The following is an 18179-nucleotide window of genomic DNA, read 5'->3' as shown; positions in this document are numbered from 1 at the left end:
TTTCTGACCAAAAGGAACTGAGAAGCGAATTCCATAACTGGAAACCACATATATTGTAAACAGACATTTCACAGACAATATTGTGAAACCAGATTACGGTACGGGTTGGCTACCACCTCAAGCAAAGCCAAAAAAGGAGTTTGTCAAATTACCCCGGGCCACTTTTCAGCGGAACCCACCCCATTGAGTTACAAGCCCGAAGGGCTCACACTTCTCAGGCAAGAGGAATTGAAGCTACTTATTTTCCATCCAAAACGCGCATAGAACGCGTTGTAATCATGACGGGTTGTATTTAGCGGTCACTTTGTTTCGGAGGACTACATTTTTTGAAATCTAGCGATAGATTTTAGTTTCAATCCGGCGTGTGCGTAAAAACTACGCGCGGGCGTTCTGGATGGGTTCATATAGTATAATTATAAAGCCGAAGGGCTAGAATCGAATCTCCTTGGTAGGATTTGAAGCCAACAAATCCTACCAAAGTTGCGCGGCCTTGAGCGGCTCGCCTGTTTTTTACACAAATGAAAGATTAAAACTAAAATTTACCGCTAAATTTCGAAAAAAATATCAATCGTAAACAAAGGAACTGTTAGATTCAATCGGTCGTCAAAAAAACGGCGCATTTTTTAAGGCTTCACTTTTTCTTGCCTGAGAAAGGTTAGAGATTCTACTCTAGCCCTTCGGGCTTTAAGCTCAATGTTCTCGCCTCTAGCCCTTCGGGCTTGAAACTCAATGGCCCATCCAGTCTCTTATTCGTTCTTATGACTATGAGTTGATCTGGTCAGCAATTTCAACAATATTAGAGGACGACTACTATATGCTACTATTCAAAACAACTCCGTAGTCAAACCGCAAACCTAGGTTTACAAAGCGCAAATCCCGGTGGGGGGGGGCCACTTATATGATCTGGCCAACTTCATGTGCCGCGCTTAAGGGTGGGGTTATTCAGCACCCCAAAATGCACTGTAAGGGTGTGTTTTTGTGTGATTGCACTGTAAGGGTCGAATTTTAAAGCAAATTCAAAATAATTGATAAAAATAAAGGTTTTTACTTCTTGTTTGTTTGAAAAACTTTCTATTGTCTAATAATTACAGCTGACATGACAAGAATATTTTTCTCAGTTTTTCTTTGAAACAGAAATTTCCCAAGCTTCTTTTTTCACGCAGATTTACAGCTGAAAATATAGTGCACTATAAGGGTTGGGTAAATCAAGAGAAAATGCACTGAAAGGGTACCTTTTCAGCCACATTGAATTGCACTGTAAGGGTACGATCCCGGGGGGGGGGGGTACTTAGGCAAATGGAGGGTACGGTATGTGCCGCCCTTAAGGGTACCTTTTTTGGACTTCCAAAGTCCCGCTAAGGGTCGGAAAAATCAGAAAATCAAATTTCAGTCCCACTAAGGGTCGAAAAATTGGAAAATTTCAACTTTTTACCCCCTGAAAGATCGAAATTTGGTCAAAATTGGTCAAATTTGTCCCGCTAAGGGTCGCAAAATTCCCAAAATTTTCCTTTGTTTTCTCCTTTTTCGTCCCGGTAAGGGTCCAAAGTTCGAAAGTCGGGCGGCCCCCCCCCCCGTCAGCTCGCAACCCTAGTACCTCCCCCCCCCCCCGGGGTACGATTTTGAAAAGCAGATTTTGCGCGGCACATACCGTCGTTTCGAAATCGAGTGACCCCCCCGGGGCGCAAATCCAAGTTTTAAAGTACAAGCCTACGTAAATCTTACGGGGCGCAAACCTAGGTTTGCGATATTTTTGTGCATTTCATTTGGCTGGTGAAATCCCGCATTACCCGGTACTGCTTGATTACGGACATTGTCGATGAATAATAACAAACAAAATGGTAGACAAAGTAACGATTATTCTAATTTTCTTTTCTGACAGCAGCAGGGCAGGCACGAGCAAAACGATCAAAACGGCAAGAACCATTCCAAAGTTGCCACTGGTATTACACTGAGACTGGTTTCTGTAATAAATACTAAAAAAGAGGTTGGTTTTTCTTGAAGTTTTACTAGCTGTATTGTATGAAGGTTGCAAAAAGCCATCCAGATTTTACATTATTGTTAACCAGATCCCCTATCCGGATTGTTAAGTAATCCATTGATCACATATCGATCCGTCATCGAGCCGTTCTGATGATCGATCCTATCCGGCAGTTACATCAATATGCCTTCTTACTTGTCTTTAAAAATATAAATAAAAGTAAATCACGGAAAAGGACGCGAAAAAAAAGACATAAGTGTGAGAACAGAGTAATCAAACTCGTTAGAAAAAGTACCATTAGAAGTCATAAAAAATCAACCTGAATAAATGCAATCGGAATCCCAGAGAACTTCATAATTCCCCAAACAACATTACATTACTATGTCAAACTCCCATTACATAAATTTTACAATTACGTCAGAGTAGACTACGCTCGCCACCGAAGAGGTTTATTTGGAAAGGGTAATTACATTTTATTGTTCGCTTCTTTTTTAAAGATTGGCCGGGTTGGAAAAGTATGAATTTCTTTGTACCGTAAGACGGGGTGATTCGGATAGATTTCGACTGTTTTCCAAAAATTTGTTCTTCCAAAATGAGTCTACCTCTAAATGAAGTCGTTTTATTTTACCACTTGGGTCTAAGGGGTCAGTCACAAATCGATTTTAAGTTAGAAGAACGTCAATTGACGTATATGGGTGGGTGGGTTAAAAGTTGTTGACGTTTTTCAGAAACATCGATTTTTCATTCCATGCCAAATATTACTTCATGCCATGTTTCTGTTTGATCGCTTCGTTTGTTTTGAAAACCAAAACAAACAGTCAGGGACAGTCGCCTTATTAGGAGACGCCTCCTGATTAGGAGACCCGTCTCCTAATCAGGAGGCTCACGTCTCCTAATCAGGAGACGAGTGTAATTAGCTCGTGAACGAGCAAACTGCGCATGATTTGATTGCTCCCAATGGAAAGAGCACAAAAAATTGATTCCATATGGTGATTTTCAGAAAAATCCACCGGTGGAATCAATCACAATTCTAATAATCCATAAGAACCAATCAGAAGTAAGAATCTGTCTTCTGGACAAAAGCGTCTCAAAAAGAAAATGGCGGACATGAAAAAAATCAAGAGGGGCTTCCTTGTAGTGCTTTATATTAGGATTGTGATCGATTGCACCGAGAAATTTTGATAATTTTTTTAAAACTTTACCAATTCGAGGCTGCTCTTTCCATTAAAACTAGTTTCAAAATGCGCGGAAAAGCCTAAAGCCCTTAAAATTGAGATCAAAGTTTTATGTCTCCTAATTAGGAGACGGGTCTCCTAATCAAGCGACCCCAAGCGACCTACATGTCTCCTAATCAGGAGACGTCTCCTAATCAGGAGGCGTCTCCTAATAAGGCGACTGTCCCTGACTGACAAACGGCCCGATGTTTATGTTTTTTCTTTGTTTGACGGCCCGAACGGCCCTTGAATTTTTGCAGATGGCTGTTCTTTCTATCGCTACATACTACGGAGATAATTAATTACGGGCCTAATTACGGGAATTTTGTGAACAAGTTTACCTTATTGGAACTAATTTTCGCGGGAACTAATTTTCGCGGTCGAAAAAAAATATCCGGAAAATTGCATTTCGCGGGTTTTAATTTTCGCGGTTTTTTCCATTCTGGAATTTTCGCGGGTTTTAATTTTCGCGGTTTTGCCCTTTTTTGGACAAATTTCTTTCATTTTCCTAGGGATTTTTCAAATTTTTCGATAAAATTGGAAAAAATTGTATTTCACGGGAATTAATTTTTGCGGTTTTCAGCTCTCAAAATTTTTCGCGGGATCAAATTTTCGAGATTTTGACGAAAAACCGCGAAAAATGCTAAAATTAAAACCCGCGAAAATTAGTTCCAATAAGGTAGAAATTATCTCGGTTTCTTTTTTTTTTTCAAATATAAACTATGCGGGATATCCACTATGCGAGCCGTAGTGAAAATCAAGATGGCTGACGAAACAGCAATGAAGGCAGTTTTTATCGATTTTCGGGAAATCAAGGTGTTTGACGTTTTTGAGTGTGGGTGGGTGAGTCAGCTTTTAAAACGTCAATTGACGTTCTTCTAACCTAGAATCGATTTGTGACTGACCCCTAATTCGCGAGTGTAGAAAATTTCAATTTCAAAAGTTTCTTCTACGAGGAACAATCTTCAATCAAATACAAGAAAATCGAGTCACTCGTTTCGGGGTGAAGTGGATAGAAATTGACGGGGCGCCATTCGGAACATAAACAAACACTCTCTATATTCTGTGGTGGAGCAATACCATTTTTCAAAAATTACGTTTTGCCGAAGTTATAATTTGAATTCATGCAATTCTCACAAAGTAATTATTCATTAGATGGAACGTCATAAAAATGTAATACTTAAGGGATATATATTTGGGTAGTACGTTTAGTATCATTGATAATAAAATTTTGATTAGTGTGCGCTATGAAAAGTGTTGGTTGAATGCACGATAGAAAGTGCAATGTAAGAAAATGAAACGTTTCTGAAAGGTCTGACTACATTAGCTAAATCCAAGTTTGTTTTTTTATCTAACGTTTGCGTTTCGTTCCAGATAAAATGAAAAGGGAGAAGTAAATAAATGATTAAAAAAGAAGGGCATTAGAGAAACTGGACAACTTACGAAAATATCAAATTTTCATCGAAGCATCGACCGATAGAGTCAACACAAACACATGGTCGTTATATTCCGCCCTAACTTTAGAATGAAAATACGAAGAATAGACATCGTTTTTCGTTTAGTGAACCAAAGATTGTATACAACTGGCTTTCGTAGAACACGATGCCAAAGGAATCTCCAATCACGGTCGCTTCATTATTTCTTATTCGGCATTTCAAAAAAGGGTCCGAAAATCAGAAGGTTTTCTTCTTCAATTTCCGAAGAACATGTTCCAAATCTTCGAAGCCATATTTTTCCGATAGCTTGATCAATCAGTGAACGGGATCTGAAAACAGAATGGAAAAAGACATCGTCAGTGAAGTATGAGAGGCGATTAAACAAAGTATCCGATTCACCCCGGGTATCCGATTCACCCCGTCTTACGGTACATATTTTACCTACCCCAAATATTTAGGAGGCTGAGTTTTAAACGAATCGTCAAGTTGAAACAAACGATAAATGTGTCAAGGTCTGCTTTATTTACCCCCTGCCCTGGTGACTTAACAAAAGAGACTTAACTCGATGTTACAATCCAATTATTGAAAGTTTGTCTTCGGCCTTTTTATAATGAGCGAGACATACGTTCTCTGATTACGCAATTTTCATATTGACATTTTCAAGGCATTTTGATGTAACTGTCCGGATCGTTAAGTAATCCATTAAAAAAAGGTCTATTTTTCGGATCCGGTATGCTGGAATAGTGTCAGGACCTGCAGGCGACCTGGTAGGGTTGGGTATGGGTGTGGTTATGTATCAGATCGGCTAGGAATTGGGTTATTATCAGTTAGGGTTCAGTTAGGGTTAGGGTTGGAGCTTGAAACAAGCACTCTTTTGTGATTTTCTCTTAAACAAACTTTTATCTTTTCGAAAACACAATTTTCTCCAATCATGTCAGGAAGTCCAATCATGAGGAAGTTTGAGGGTGATCTGTGGGGATGGCTCTTCTCAATCCTCAAACTGCACAAAATGGTAGAACTTAACTGCAAAAATCCTGTTTTATTGTCAATGATGACAGTGCTGTTATTAATTTTGTTAGATCTGACAAATTGATGTTTGTGAGTACACTTTATAGTTTTGATTTTCATTGAAGAATCATATTCTGGTTTTCATGCTACTAGATGCTGTTTTAAGGCTAGCCTGCCAAATTAGCTATATATTTGCAGATATTGCTGCTATTATGTTTTATTTCCGTAATACAGAGCAGATAATTTCTGGCCCAAATTGGTGGAGTTTTTGATATGCGAACCCGAACTGAGTCAAAAGCTTTTAGATTGCAAATTCTCCCCAGTCTCTGACTTGTATGGCAGGAAATGCCTCCTTTTCTTTTGTCATAATTAAAATTTGGGATGTTGCCTTCAATGACATTCCAGGTGTAAATTATTTGATAACACTCTCTCCGTCTTTCAAGGCTTTACAATTTTACTGATTTTAGTTTTTATCAATAATTAAGATGTCTGAGGGATGGAATGCCATGTAAAAACGATTTCTGAACTTCTTCCAGTTGCTGGACAAGACCACGTTTCCAGGGTGACCAGAGTTGAGAACATTAGTCCAAATGAGGGATGGCTATTGTTTTCCATAAAATAGTTTCAATTTTCCTTGATTTGAATGTGCGATATATCCATGCACTTATATTTTTTACTTTTTTTAATTTGATCTTGGATATGCTTCTCATAATAAGTCAACTGAGTGTCTAGAGTGACTCCAAGGTCTTTAATTTCGTCCTTATTTTCGATTAACGTTGCTGTGTCAGAAAAATAGCGAGAACTTTGCTTCAGGGCGCCATTTTTCCCGTAGGAAAGGTGCTCAAATTTAAGACCAGTCATCTATATTTTTTTGTACATGTAGATTTATAATTAATTACACTTGGTAAAACCCCAAAGTTAAATTTACATGTATAAAAAGGTATAAATAGGTTTGGTAGGTAAAGGTTAGCTAATATTTAATAAAAATAAAAAACGAAATTGCAAATTTGGTTTTGAGGTAAGAAGGGGTTCAAGTTACACTTTTATGTTTTTTTTCAGGTTATTTGGAAATGTCATGAAGAAGAAGTACTGTAAGGAATGTTTTGCACCTGCTTCAGAGGTAGGCAATAAGAAGTACAAACACTTAATTGCAATGTTTTTTTCCAACTTGGTAATGAGATATTGGCAAAATCATGACATGAGGGGAATCTAGATATATAATAGTGGTTTAGAGAAACACAACGGTTTATTGAATAACTAATAAAGCATAAATGAAATCTTTTTTAATGATAACTTCATCTAATTGTTTTGTCTTTTACAACACAGCTGTTACCAAGGGAAATATAATTTAGCTTGTTCGTACTGGTTGAGGGCAAGTCATGTGTGCTGTAGCAATTCGTTATTCAATAGTCCTTTGTGTTGTCCTAATGTCTATTCTGATACCCTTTTAATCTCACCAAATGAGGTCTTCATAAAACAAGGAGAATTTTCTGAAAATATAATTTCACACTAAAATTCTTCGTGTTAGTAACAGAAAGCCAAGTAGCTATTTTATCGATTCCATCTCCTTTGTATTTGTCACAAGCCACAAGCAAGTTTCCTCAGTAACAAAAGCAATCAAGACAAAACTGTAGAATCTGACTTATCTAGGGATGAATCTTCAAACTCCTTGCAGAAATGTTAACTTATATGATTATACATAGGTGCGACCAAATGGTGTTCTCTTTCAAGACCTTCAAGATATTGGAAGAGACAAGAAGTATTGAATGCTATTGCCAGATATTGCAGTTCAAATCATGAATTACCAAGGTCAACTGATCTTGTGCCGCCTGACAAGAAGTTCATGCAAGATGTAGCATTTGATGAATTTTGTAAGAAGGTTGCTTCTTTTGTTTCGGGATGAGCTGGAGTTTTTACAAGATACTTCACTAATTGGTCATTTGAAGTGATAGAGATGACGCGTTCTTTAGAAAAAGTAATAAGATTCTTTTATTACATCTTAACGACCAACCAAATCAAATAAGAGCTTGTAAAAACTCCAGCTTGTCCCTTTGTTTCTCGACTTTTTGATATTAGCTTTACGAGACCTAATTAGTTATTAAGTCAATCTTTTTACGAAAACACAACCCTTCAAAAAAAACTTTTGTTAAAAATTTCAGCTGAAAGACCATACTATCACAAGCCATTACGTCAGATAGATTACAACGTCATTTACACTAAGAATACCATTATCTCAGCATCAAGGGCGCTGAGTGATTACCTTCTAACTGTCGAGTAAGTTGATATCTGTTACATTCAACTTTCTTACTCATGTCATGATTATAAATGGAAATTAAATACTTAGAAATCAGCCGACTGATACTTATTAAGTTCAAGCTAAGAAATGTTATTTGAAAAAGCCTTCAAAGATCCTTACCGAATTAATGATGAAATTGACATTTTCTTAGGGATCTGGATGGGATGAGAAAGACAGCAGTACGAACAGCCTATAATGACAGCGAACTTCCTCCTGATTTTTGCTACTTGAAAGTTGACGTAGAAAAAAGGTTTGTTGTTTTTACTCGTCATACATTGTATTGAATTAATTTCATTCAGAGAATTGTTGGTGTATAGGACATGATTGTGTAACTTCATTTTCATAGGGCGTTGGAGAGATGGGGAAGTATTGAAGCCTTGGAGCGAGAAAAAGAGAGAAGGAAAGAAGCACTGGAAGAAGGTGAACGATATCGGAAAGGTAAAAAAAAGAACCATTTCATTTTATAGATAATAAATAGTCAAAGGAATTGCTCTGATGGACTCTAGAAGACTGAAAATTAACTCTTCCGCCTTGAAACTTCCTATGATTTTTACTTGATTTGTCCACTTGATTTTCAAAAATGATCCTCTCTACCTTTTGGTAATTCTTTTTGGGAGAGGACACTATGCTCTATACATTTTTTACTCTTCTCATTCTGTGCGTTTCTTTCCAGACTTGAGTGCTTTGATTGGACATTTGAAGAAAACAGTGAAAGATCAAACGAAACAAGAAGACTTGAACCGGGTATGAACTGATACTGTCCACACTCCAGCTTTTGTTTCTATCAGTGCTCGAAGACATTCTTTTCATTTTTTTCATTTTTTACAGATACTGGGAACAAAAGAACAACGTGAAGGGATGCTGAAGGGATCTGCCAAAGTTGTTCTTTATGCCGTTGCTTCGTAAGTTTTTATGCTTTGAATTCTTCAGATTCTTCCGAACAAGATCAATTCAAAGAATGCACAGCTCCCACTTTACATGTACAAGCATTTCGGACAATAAACTTTGATAAATTACTTTTTTGATTCATTTTCCAGTAATTTCACAGTGTCCATCATGAAGTTCGGAGCGTATTTCTCGACGGGGTCAGCTGCTATGTTGTCTGAAGCAATTCACTCCATGGCTGACCTTGCAAATCAGGCGAGTCCCCTTTTTTGTATCGATTTTAATTCTATGAATCTTCATTAAAATTGATATAGAAATGATGACAAAGCAGAATAAACAATAAAATCTTCACAACTTTATGCTTGGTGACACAGGAATGGGAGAACGATGTTCTTTCTTTGTTTAAAAATACTTTTAGCAAATGTTAGGACGTACGTTTGTAATGATTGTCCTTTAAAGACTAATTCATTTAAAGTCTATACTACAATCAAAGTCATGATATTTGAGAAAAAAGGGAAATTCCCACGAAATCTTACAACCACAAACGATTTAGAAGCGCTCTAGATTAGGTCGGGAAGGAGTTTTAACTGGACCTTAGGATCTGAGGATCCAAAAGTCCAAGATTGGTCCAATAGGGCTAAGAATATAGCCTGGAAGTCTATAAACCCCTCCCTAATTGAAATATTCGAATCAATTTATCAATTAGCCCAAAAGCGACTTTCTTGTCCGAACTTCTTTAAATTGCTAAAAACGAGGAATTAACCAAAATTCTCAATATATTTTGACCCGAGATTGTAGTGCATCAATCTTCTATACATCAATCCCACCCTTCCACTTAATCATCTTTATTTCGTATAATTTAGGTATTATTGGGCTTTGGAATTTGGCAATCGATCAAGCAACCCTCGCTAGATCATCCGTAAGTTGATTCTTCCTCTCATCGAACATCAGAGAAAATTGTTCTTTCTTCTTCAGGAAGTTTGATGACTTTCTTTCTTTAGGTACGGATGGGAGCGTTCGCGTTACGTGTACGCCTTGATCAGTGGTTGTGGAATTTTCTTTTTGGGATGTGGTTTCTCTGTTTACCACGGGATCGCACAAATCATCGAACCTGCTCCACTCGAACACCTCCACACTGTAAGAATTCATCTATGCCCATGCCATCATTTTCTAATTTATTTTTTGCTAAAAAAATATTTTTGTTTTTGTTTATTGACCAGGGATTTCAAACATTCATGCTTTTGATTTCGTTTTAGGCGTACGCTGTTTTGGCAGCTTCGTTCGTCGTTGAAGGAGGTAAGAATACGAGAAGAGAAGTTTAACGATACTTTGAGAATCGAAAGGTCAATTTTGTCAATCCTTTTTGTAACACTTTAAAGAATGTTGTCGGTTTGAAATTTTGTGATGTTTTCTTTTCAGCTACCATGGCCACCGCTTTAAAGCAAGTTCAACGGAGTGCAAACGAGGCTGGAGTGTCGATACGAGAGTATGGTATGTCTCTACCTTTATTATCACAAGTGTGCAATGTGACCGGAAAACAACGGGACATAATCTATGCCAATTTTAACCTTGATAGCTTTTTTTTCGAAAAATTATGAAATTACTTTGCGAACTGAATATCTATCGATTGAGTACAAAGTTTTGTCTTTTTTTCAAGTTCAGCAAGATAAACGATTTCATTGGGTTTGTTGTTTGTTTAAAACGATTTAGCTTTTTTTGGACCTACCTCCGGGTACCCCCGTCCGTCCGTCCGTCCGTCCGTCTGTCTGTTACCAGCTTTTCTCAATGTTGACTCATTATTTTTTTCTGATTTTTTTGCACAATGATGCAAAATGGCAATGCCCAGAACGTGACGGAGCCCGATTTTTGAGAAAAAAATTATTTGGGCAAATTTGGGCCAAAAACTACCTAAAAATGGATGGAGATGGAGGACAAGATTCTCTAAAGAATGGGTGAAGTGGTTTTTCCCGGAAAATTATTATTCGCCTTAAAAAACGGATTTTCGTATTTTGGGGAAATTCCCTTTAACCAAATAAGAAAATATAGCTTTTCTCAATGTTGACTCATAATTTTTTCTGATTTTTTGCACAATGATGCAAAATGGCAATGTCCAAAATGTTTTTTTTTGGGAAAATTTAGGCCAAAAACAGCTTAAAAGGTTTTTTGGGCCTGAATGGTTTAAGTGATTTTCGTATTTGGGGAAATTCCTTATTACCATTTTACACACAAGCTTTATTTTTCCATTCTGAATTGTTGTACAATTATTGTCACTTTTTTCTTATTTTCATCTAATGTTAATTATTAGGTAGGTCCATTCAGCATGTTGCTTGTTCAACGTTGCGATTCCATTTGATTTGACTTACTTTTAGTTTCTCGAGGGAGAGACCCAAACGCAGTGGCGGTTCTACTAGAAGACAGCGCAGCCATGGCAGGAATTTTGATCGCTGCAACTTCACTCGGGCTGACTTCACTTACTGGCAATCTACTGTTCGACGCCGTTGGTTCAATTTCTATTGGCGGTGAGTTTTTGTTTCTGTTTTTTTTTGTGGAATGAAATTAATTATATAATGAAAATAGTAAATCATAGCCATTAATTTTGGGACTGAATTAAATTTGCCTCTCATTCTCCTTTTTACTTTTAATTCTATAAAAATGACCAACACAATTCCTATCGTTGCAGCTTTGTTGGGATTTGTGGCTATCTTTTTGATTCAAAGAAATGCTGACTCATTGGTCGGAAGGTATACCTCAACTAATCATTGTATTTCATTTTATGATGGACATTTATCATCTCTATCCTTATTTATCTAAATATTTACTCTCGGGTACCTAATAGCCGGGGGGGTTGGAATAAGCGGGTGGGTTGGAAAAAATCTCAAAACTTAATAAGCGGGGGGGTTGGAATAAAAATGTCCTGGGTGGAAAATTTTTGAAAAGGAGGCTAATACAGCTGAATTAGGACAAAAAAGGGAACTTTCAAAAACATTTTCCCAAAAATTAATAAGCGGGGGGGTTGGAATAATAATGTCCTGGGTGGAAAATTTTCGAAAAATTAATTAGCGGGGGGGGACGGCTATTAAGTACCCGAGAGTACTCAAAAGAAGAAGAATATTTCAAGCTTACCCTTATCGGTGACAGAGATCATCAAATCTTTACATTGCTGTTGATTGTTATACAAGTGTGTATTTCTTTTTTAACAGAACGATAGATCCTGACCGTTTGCGTCGCATCATCAATGTTTTGGAGAACGACATCATGGTCAGGTAAGTTCGAGTTGGTTTTAAATTTCATTTCTTTTACATTTTGTTGTGTTGGGCTGGCAGTGTTATTGATATATTTTGATTTGGGAAAATGCCGACGCTTCATATTTTTCGTTTAGGTCCATACATGATGTCAAAGCCACTGATATGGGTATGTCAGTTTGAGTTTTTTGGACCTACCCCGGTGGGGTGGAGGTCCTATAAATTAACCTGTGTTCGTCCGTTCGTCCGTCCGTCCGTTCGTCTGTTACCAACTTTTCTCAGGATTGAATCATAGGAATCTTTTGATTTTTAGTACAAAGGTGCAAAATGGTGGTGGCCAAAATGTGATTGAGCCCGATTTTCGAAAAACAATTTTTTGGGGTAAATTTGGGCTGAAAAACGGCTGAAAAACGGGTTTTTTGGACTTTGTGAAAAATTGGATCATTAATTTTTTCTGATTTTTTGCATGAAGTAGGGTACCATCATAGGTAAAAGATGGCTCGAGCAGATTTTTGCAAAAAAATTTTGTTGACTCAAAAAATGTATGTTTATCTATAAGAATTACTATTAATAAGCATACATCAATGTTCTTAGTCAAATTACTCAATTTTTTTATGAGACGGATGTTTTTTTGCTCACGAGAGCTTACTTTTGAAGAATATGTGTGTTTAGACACATATTTTGGTTGCTTGGCGTGTTTTTATAGAGAAACTGGCCAAATTCGATATTTTTCGTTATTTTTCGCTCTTTCTGAAAACAATTTTTTTTTGGTCTAATGAAGCAATTTTAAAGTTTGATATACCAAAATTTAAGTTAAACCCTCCTCTAAACGATAATTTTTCACTTTTTCTCAATTTCGAATCAAACAGGGGGAAGTTTTTTCAGAGACACCCGGTAGTTTTAGTAGTAAGTAGTTTTTCTGTAACTTTTGTTTTCATTAATTTTTTGGTATCGACTAAAAAGTGATCCAATGATAAGCAGTCGAAGGATCTTTTCATTTTACAGGCATCGATACTATTCGATTCAAAGCAGAAATCAATTTCGATGGTCGTGAAATCACGAGGGTTCATTTAAATCGTCTCGATATAGACGTGTTGCTCAGGGTACGTGACTTCTTCAATTATTTTATGCAAACCATGTTTAGACATGTTCAAACCTCATCAGTAGACCTGACAACGATCAGAGTGCTTGTTCACTTTAATCATTTCCACTCTAACAGTAGGAAACAGTAAAGAATAATTTTGAGGTTGAGAATGAAAATCTACTAAGCATATTGAGCTTCAGCCAATTTCCGCTTTTTGAAAGACTTGTCTGTATTTCTGATTTTCTGGAGTGTATTTTGAGCAAAGAAAACATTCGTTGTTTTTTAGGAAGCGAAGAAGATCAACACAACGACAGAGTTGGAGATGTTTATGTTGGAACACGGTGAACAGATCATCGATGTCCTCGGAACTCAAGTCGATCGCATCGAACGAAACATCAAAAGTAAATCACCTGAAGTCAGGCACATCGATCTCGAAATCTTATGATGACGTCATGCATTTTAATCTTCCACTTATTTTTTTGTTATACTTGTACATAGGTTTTATACATTATGAATTACATTGATAATAATATGCCAAAATAATGCCAAAAACCAACTATTTTTTTTCCATTTTTCTCTTCCCATTTTCTTTGAATACTCCAGACTAGCTAGCAAGGGACTTTGTGAAGGACGAAGAACTTTCGGCAAAAAAACAAAATGCTGACAACTAGATAACCTTTAAGGTCTTTAGATTTCTTTTATAAAATCTATCAAAGGAAATTCTAAAGGCTTGGGGACACGAGAAGTTTTTTTTTGGCGTTGGTGCAATGCAACATGCTCTATCCCACCAACCTGAAACGCTTTCTCGTGTCTCAACCCCATTTTTCTTTTAATAACATTTGTGCTGCTCTCATTTTTGTCCCTCTTTTGGGTATTTCCTTCACTTTTTGTCCCATAAAACAAAAAAAAGAAACCATGAGACACGCACTTTTTTCTTGTGTTGGTGGGATGGAGCATGTTGCATTGCACCAACGCGAAAAAAACTTCTCGTGTCCCCAAGCCTTAAGGCTCGCTCGATGAAATAAGACTTTCACGTAGAACTCTAGTTTGTTCTTAACATTCTAACTATCTGTATTGAAGATTTCTAGCCTTCTAAATATACGAGAATTAAATAAAACTTAGCCTAACGAAACGGTTTTTGCTCCATTTCGTTAAATTTTAATTTGAAATCATATCTTCAAACCAGAAAATGGAAAGTTCTTCATAAACTAAAACACACGCCCAAATCCGACCAAATCCGAAGAATCCGCCCGCAAATTAAGTTCCCGCCAAAATTCCTTCCCTTAAGGTTCTTCACTTTGAAAGGAACCATTGATCGAAAAATTTTGAAAATAATTTTATATTTGAAATCAAGAGGCTTCAAAGTACCTCTCTACCAAAAATCGAATTTCTAGTTATTTTCTCATTATTCATTTCCTGAAATGTTTTAGAACAGATTTGCTCAATGACTATAGTGTTTTGAATTAACCTTTCAACGGTACATGGTTTGTCAGATTTGTAGTAAAATGATTGGAAAACGGCAAGCAAAACATAGATTAGTGCTCACTCAAAGCAAATGGAATTCAACTCGATATCAGACCCTTGTGGGGTACAAATAAAGAAAGTGTGTAATTTATTGACGGGACAAATTATTCTGAATAAATTATTACGAAGCTCTAAAAATATAAAGAACTACAAATTGAAGAATTATCCCAGGTTTACATCGCTTCTAAATTGGACTGATATTCTTTACATATCAGTACAGGCGGTGTACGAGCCTTTGTACAGATAATCCCTGGCAAACTTTGCGAAAAAACCGTTGGAAAACAATCTATTGCCCTATTCTATTTACCTTCAAATGAGGGTAGATGTACTAAAACATCAAACTCCCAGGAAAAATGCCAAAAGATTTCTAAGACTCCATGGAGCCCCCATGAAACCATTCGTCCGCCCCATGTATGGATATGATGGAATGAACCATTTCAAGTTATTCATGGCAAAAAAATAGGGTTTTAGGAAAAATTATCCATGATAAAAAGCCATCGACATGCAAAGAATATCAGCATTGTTTGGCTACTTTAGGCGTACAAACTTTCGCGAGCAGAAACTTTAGCGATTTTCGCGAATTTTGGCCTTTTTCGCGAAAATTCTTAACAGGGCAATTCGCGAAAGATTAAGCTCGCGAAAATTCTCAAAAAAATCTATAATCTATAAAAATCTATAAAACCTCGAAATGTCAAATTTTCGCCATATCATTATGGTTTAATGCCTTTTTAAAGTCGAAGAGCAACCGTCTTTAGCGGATTTAAGGAATATTTTTCACTTTTGAAGCAATTTTTATTCGCAAATTCTCATTTTTTCCAACGATTCCCGAAAGTTTCTGCTCGCGAAAAACATTTTTTCCTCAAATTCGCGAAAGTAAATGTCGCAAATTTTGCGATTTTTTTACCTCGCGAATGTTTCTGCTCGCGAAAGTTTGTACGCCTAAAGTATCCTTACTGTGTTTCTAGTCCAAAAATAATATAAAATACAAAACAGAACATTTTTTTCAACTCAAGCAGACTCAAGTCCGACATGTTGAAACAACCAACAGTGTTTGGATGGAGCAACGGAGCGAATGACCCGCTTAATACTGCGCACAGCTATATTCCTGTAATAAGATCCTTATTGATTACTCGTTTCTTAAAATCTCCTATATACTACTTACTATCTATATTTTACACTCTTCTCAAATAAATATGCAATTATAATATAATACTATAAATACGAGTAGATCATTTAATGACCATTTTGTTGAGGTGGCTTATAGCCATAAGGGTTGGTTTCTTGGAAACGCCACGAGTCTCCACACATGCTATCAAGTCCTCGTTCGGCTTTCCATCCTAACTCTTTATGCACTAGCGAAACGTCACTATAACATGACGCAATATCTCCTGGTCTTCGAGGCGCTATTTTATGAGGAATTTCTTTCCCAACTGCTTTTTGCATTGCATCAATCACTTGAAGGACTGAATTACCGTTCCCTGTGCCCAGGTTGTACGGTTGGAAACCGGTGTACCCTTCCATTAGCTTCTTTAAAGCAAAAGCATGTCCGATAGCTAAGTCAACGACATGAATGTAATCCCGGACACCGGTACCGTCTGGGGTGTCGTAATCATTTCCAAAAACATTGAGTTGCTCGCGACGACCGATCGCTACTTGAGTGATGAACGGCATCAAGTTGTTTGGTATTCCTTGAGGATCTTCACCGATCAGCCCAGAGTCGTGAGCGCCGACGGGGTTGAAATAACGCAGGCTAATGACACCGAAATCTTGATAGGCTTTGACGTGATCTTTGAGAATCATCTCAATGACGAGTTTGGTGCTTCCATAGGGGTTTGAGCAACCACCAGTGGGATGTTTCTCGTCCAGAGGAAGGTACTGAGGATCTCCATACACTGTCGCTGATGAGGAGAACACAAAATTTTTCACATTGTGGCGCTCCATAGCTTGCAATAAACAAATACTTCCGGTCACGTTGTTATGGTAATAATTCAACGGGATTTTGCAAGACTCTCCGACCGCTTTCAATCCAGCCAAGTGAACGACTGCTTCGATATTATGCTGAAAATAAAAGGGCATCACAAAGATACACGTTTTTTACACTACAAGTAAAGCATTTGCTTGGAAAGAGAACACAGCTTGATTATGGGTTACTTTGACGAGATTAAAAGAGCTTATTTTGAAATTTGTTCGGAATTTTCTCAAATTTACATTCGGAATTCCAACCCAATAAATGAGTTAAATTCATATAAGTCTTCTATTTTTAAAATCTTCACTTGTTACTTAATGAACCTCATGCTTTGCTGAGTTTTAAAAGTATTTTATATCGCATATCAATGCATGTGAGCTTTTAAAGTTGGATTACTGAAACATGGGCGGAATACGATTGCTCGATTGGCGGAGACTTACGCTGGTAAAGATTTTGTCCATGCCAGCTGGATCCAAAATATCACATTTGTAATATTGTATTTTCTTGCCAACGATTTTCTCTACACGTTCCAAGCATTCTAAAATGAAGGCAAACATTATAAACTATCCGTACGGAATATTACGCAGTAAAAGTGCATCAAACATAGAGACAAGGAAGTAAAAGGAAATACAATTAGAATCGTTGCATTAAAACAACAAAGTGATTATGCAATCAGATCAGGAAATAGATTTTTATCAAAATACTGAATGTCTTTCCATGCTTTCAACATGTGACTTCGATTTTAATCTCGGTCAAAACTGGAGCAGAGGTATAAAATAAGGCGATAAAAAAAGGAAGGATGAATTGCGACAAGTCGAATGAATCAAAAAGGAGTTAAACAAACTATATAGCCAAATATTAAAAAAAAATTAAGGCTTTCAGAGGCTTTCCATATGTTACAATCAAGCCTTCTACTTTAAAAACTCGGAAAAAACCCCTAAGAAACGACACATAATGGACTACTGTTTTGAACTTGCCGGTTGCCGAAAGCATAATATATTTCAAAAGTGTGCAAGGAACAACAAGCTTACCTGGGTGTGAATTTGAGAAGTTATCGAGAACGATGCATTCGAAACCTTCTTTGACCAGTTCCACAACACAGTGACTTCCAATGAACCCTGCTCCACCTGTCACTAACACTGTGATCGTCATCTTCTTTCTTTTTCTCCCTTTTTTTATTTTGAGCTAGAAACGAGAAAATTAAAACCAATCAAGCAATATATTTCAGTGTTATCACCATCGTCAAGCTTATAAATCATAACAGAAAATGTTCATCAAACACTTTTCCATCAAGTATAACTAACGCAAGTACCAAACCTTAAAAGTTTTGCGTAACTACTGATTTCATAAGTAAGCTTACAATTTGTTAAACGAATTTCATCAAACACCGTATGTACTTTCAAACCAAAATAAACTGGTTTTTATCATAAAACCGCACAGTTGCGCAAGAAGAGAGAGAGAGATCATGCTCAGCCACTTCTTTTTTCCTGAATACTTTTTCTCGTACGAACAGACAGACTGAGTGCCACGAAACATGTTTCTCTTC

At 37.0% G+C, this 18179-nt stretch overlaps 2 protein-coding genes across 3 annotated transcripts in view; one reads left to right on the top strand and one right to left on the bottom strand.

Annotated features, from left to right (window-relative positions):
• The first annotated feature begins 1812 nt into the window (after positions 1 to 1812).
• LOC136799357 (proton-coupled zinc antiporter SLC30A9, mitochondrial-like) lies at positions 1813 to 13699 on the top strand. The gene is made up of 19 exons (XM_067056066.1): positions 1813 to 1984; positions 6696 to 6756; positions 7340 to 7507; positions 7796 to 7910; positions 8084 to 8182; positions 8279 to 8370; positions 8606 to 8676; positions 8761 to 8834; positions 8970 to 9072; positions 9681 to 9736; positions 9819 to 9954; positions 10074 to 10113; positions 10237 to 10308; positions 11187 to 11336; positions 11498 to 11558; positions 12018 to 12080; positions 12197 to 12228; positions 13065 to 13162; positions 13430 to 13699. Exons 2-19 carry the CDS (start codon positions 6735 to 6737, stop codon positions 13586 to 13588), a joined length of 1611 nt encoding a protein of 536 aa, XP_066912167.1. The 5' UTR covers positions 1813 to 1984; positions 6696 to 6734; the 3' UTR covers positions 13589 to 13699.
• A 2103-nt stretch (positions 13700 to 15802) lies between these two features.
• The window catches only part of LOC136799354 (UDP-glucose 4-epimerase-like), a 40975-nt gene continuing 38598 nt past the window's right edge, over positions 15803 to 18179 (bottom strand). For both annotated transcript variants that reach the window (XM_067056062.1, XM_067056063.1), the window contains exons 2-4: positions 17665 to 17818; positions 17074 to 17171; positions 15803 to 16725 (exon numbers count right to left, since the gene is read on the bottom strand). In XM_067056062.1, the coding sequence (XP_066912163.1) occupies positions 15901 to 16725; positions 17074 to 17171; positions 17665 to 17785 (1044 nt within the window). In that variant the 5' untranslated portion in view covers positions 17786 to 17818 and the 3' untranslated portion in view covers positions 15803 to 15900. The remainder of the gene's footprint in view (positions 16726 to 17073; positions 17172 to 17664; positions 17819 to 18179) is intronic.

This window comes from Clytia hemisphaerica, unplaced genomic scaffold (assembly GCF_902728285.1).
Source record: "Clytia hemisphaerica strain Z4C2 unplaced genomic scaffold, Clytia hemisphaerica genome assembly, whole genome shotgun sequence".
Classification (NCBI taxonomy): Eukaryota; Metazoa; Cnidaria; class Hydrozoa; order Leptothecata; family Clytiidae; genus Clytia; species Clytia hemisphaerica.
This window is presented reverse-complemented; position numbering and strand designations above follow the sequence as displayed.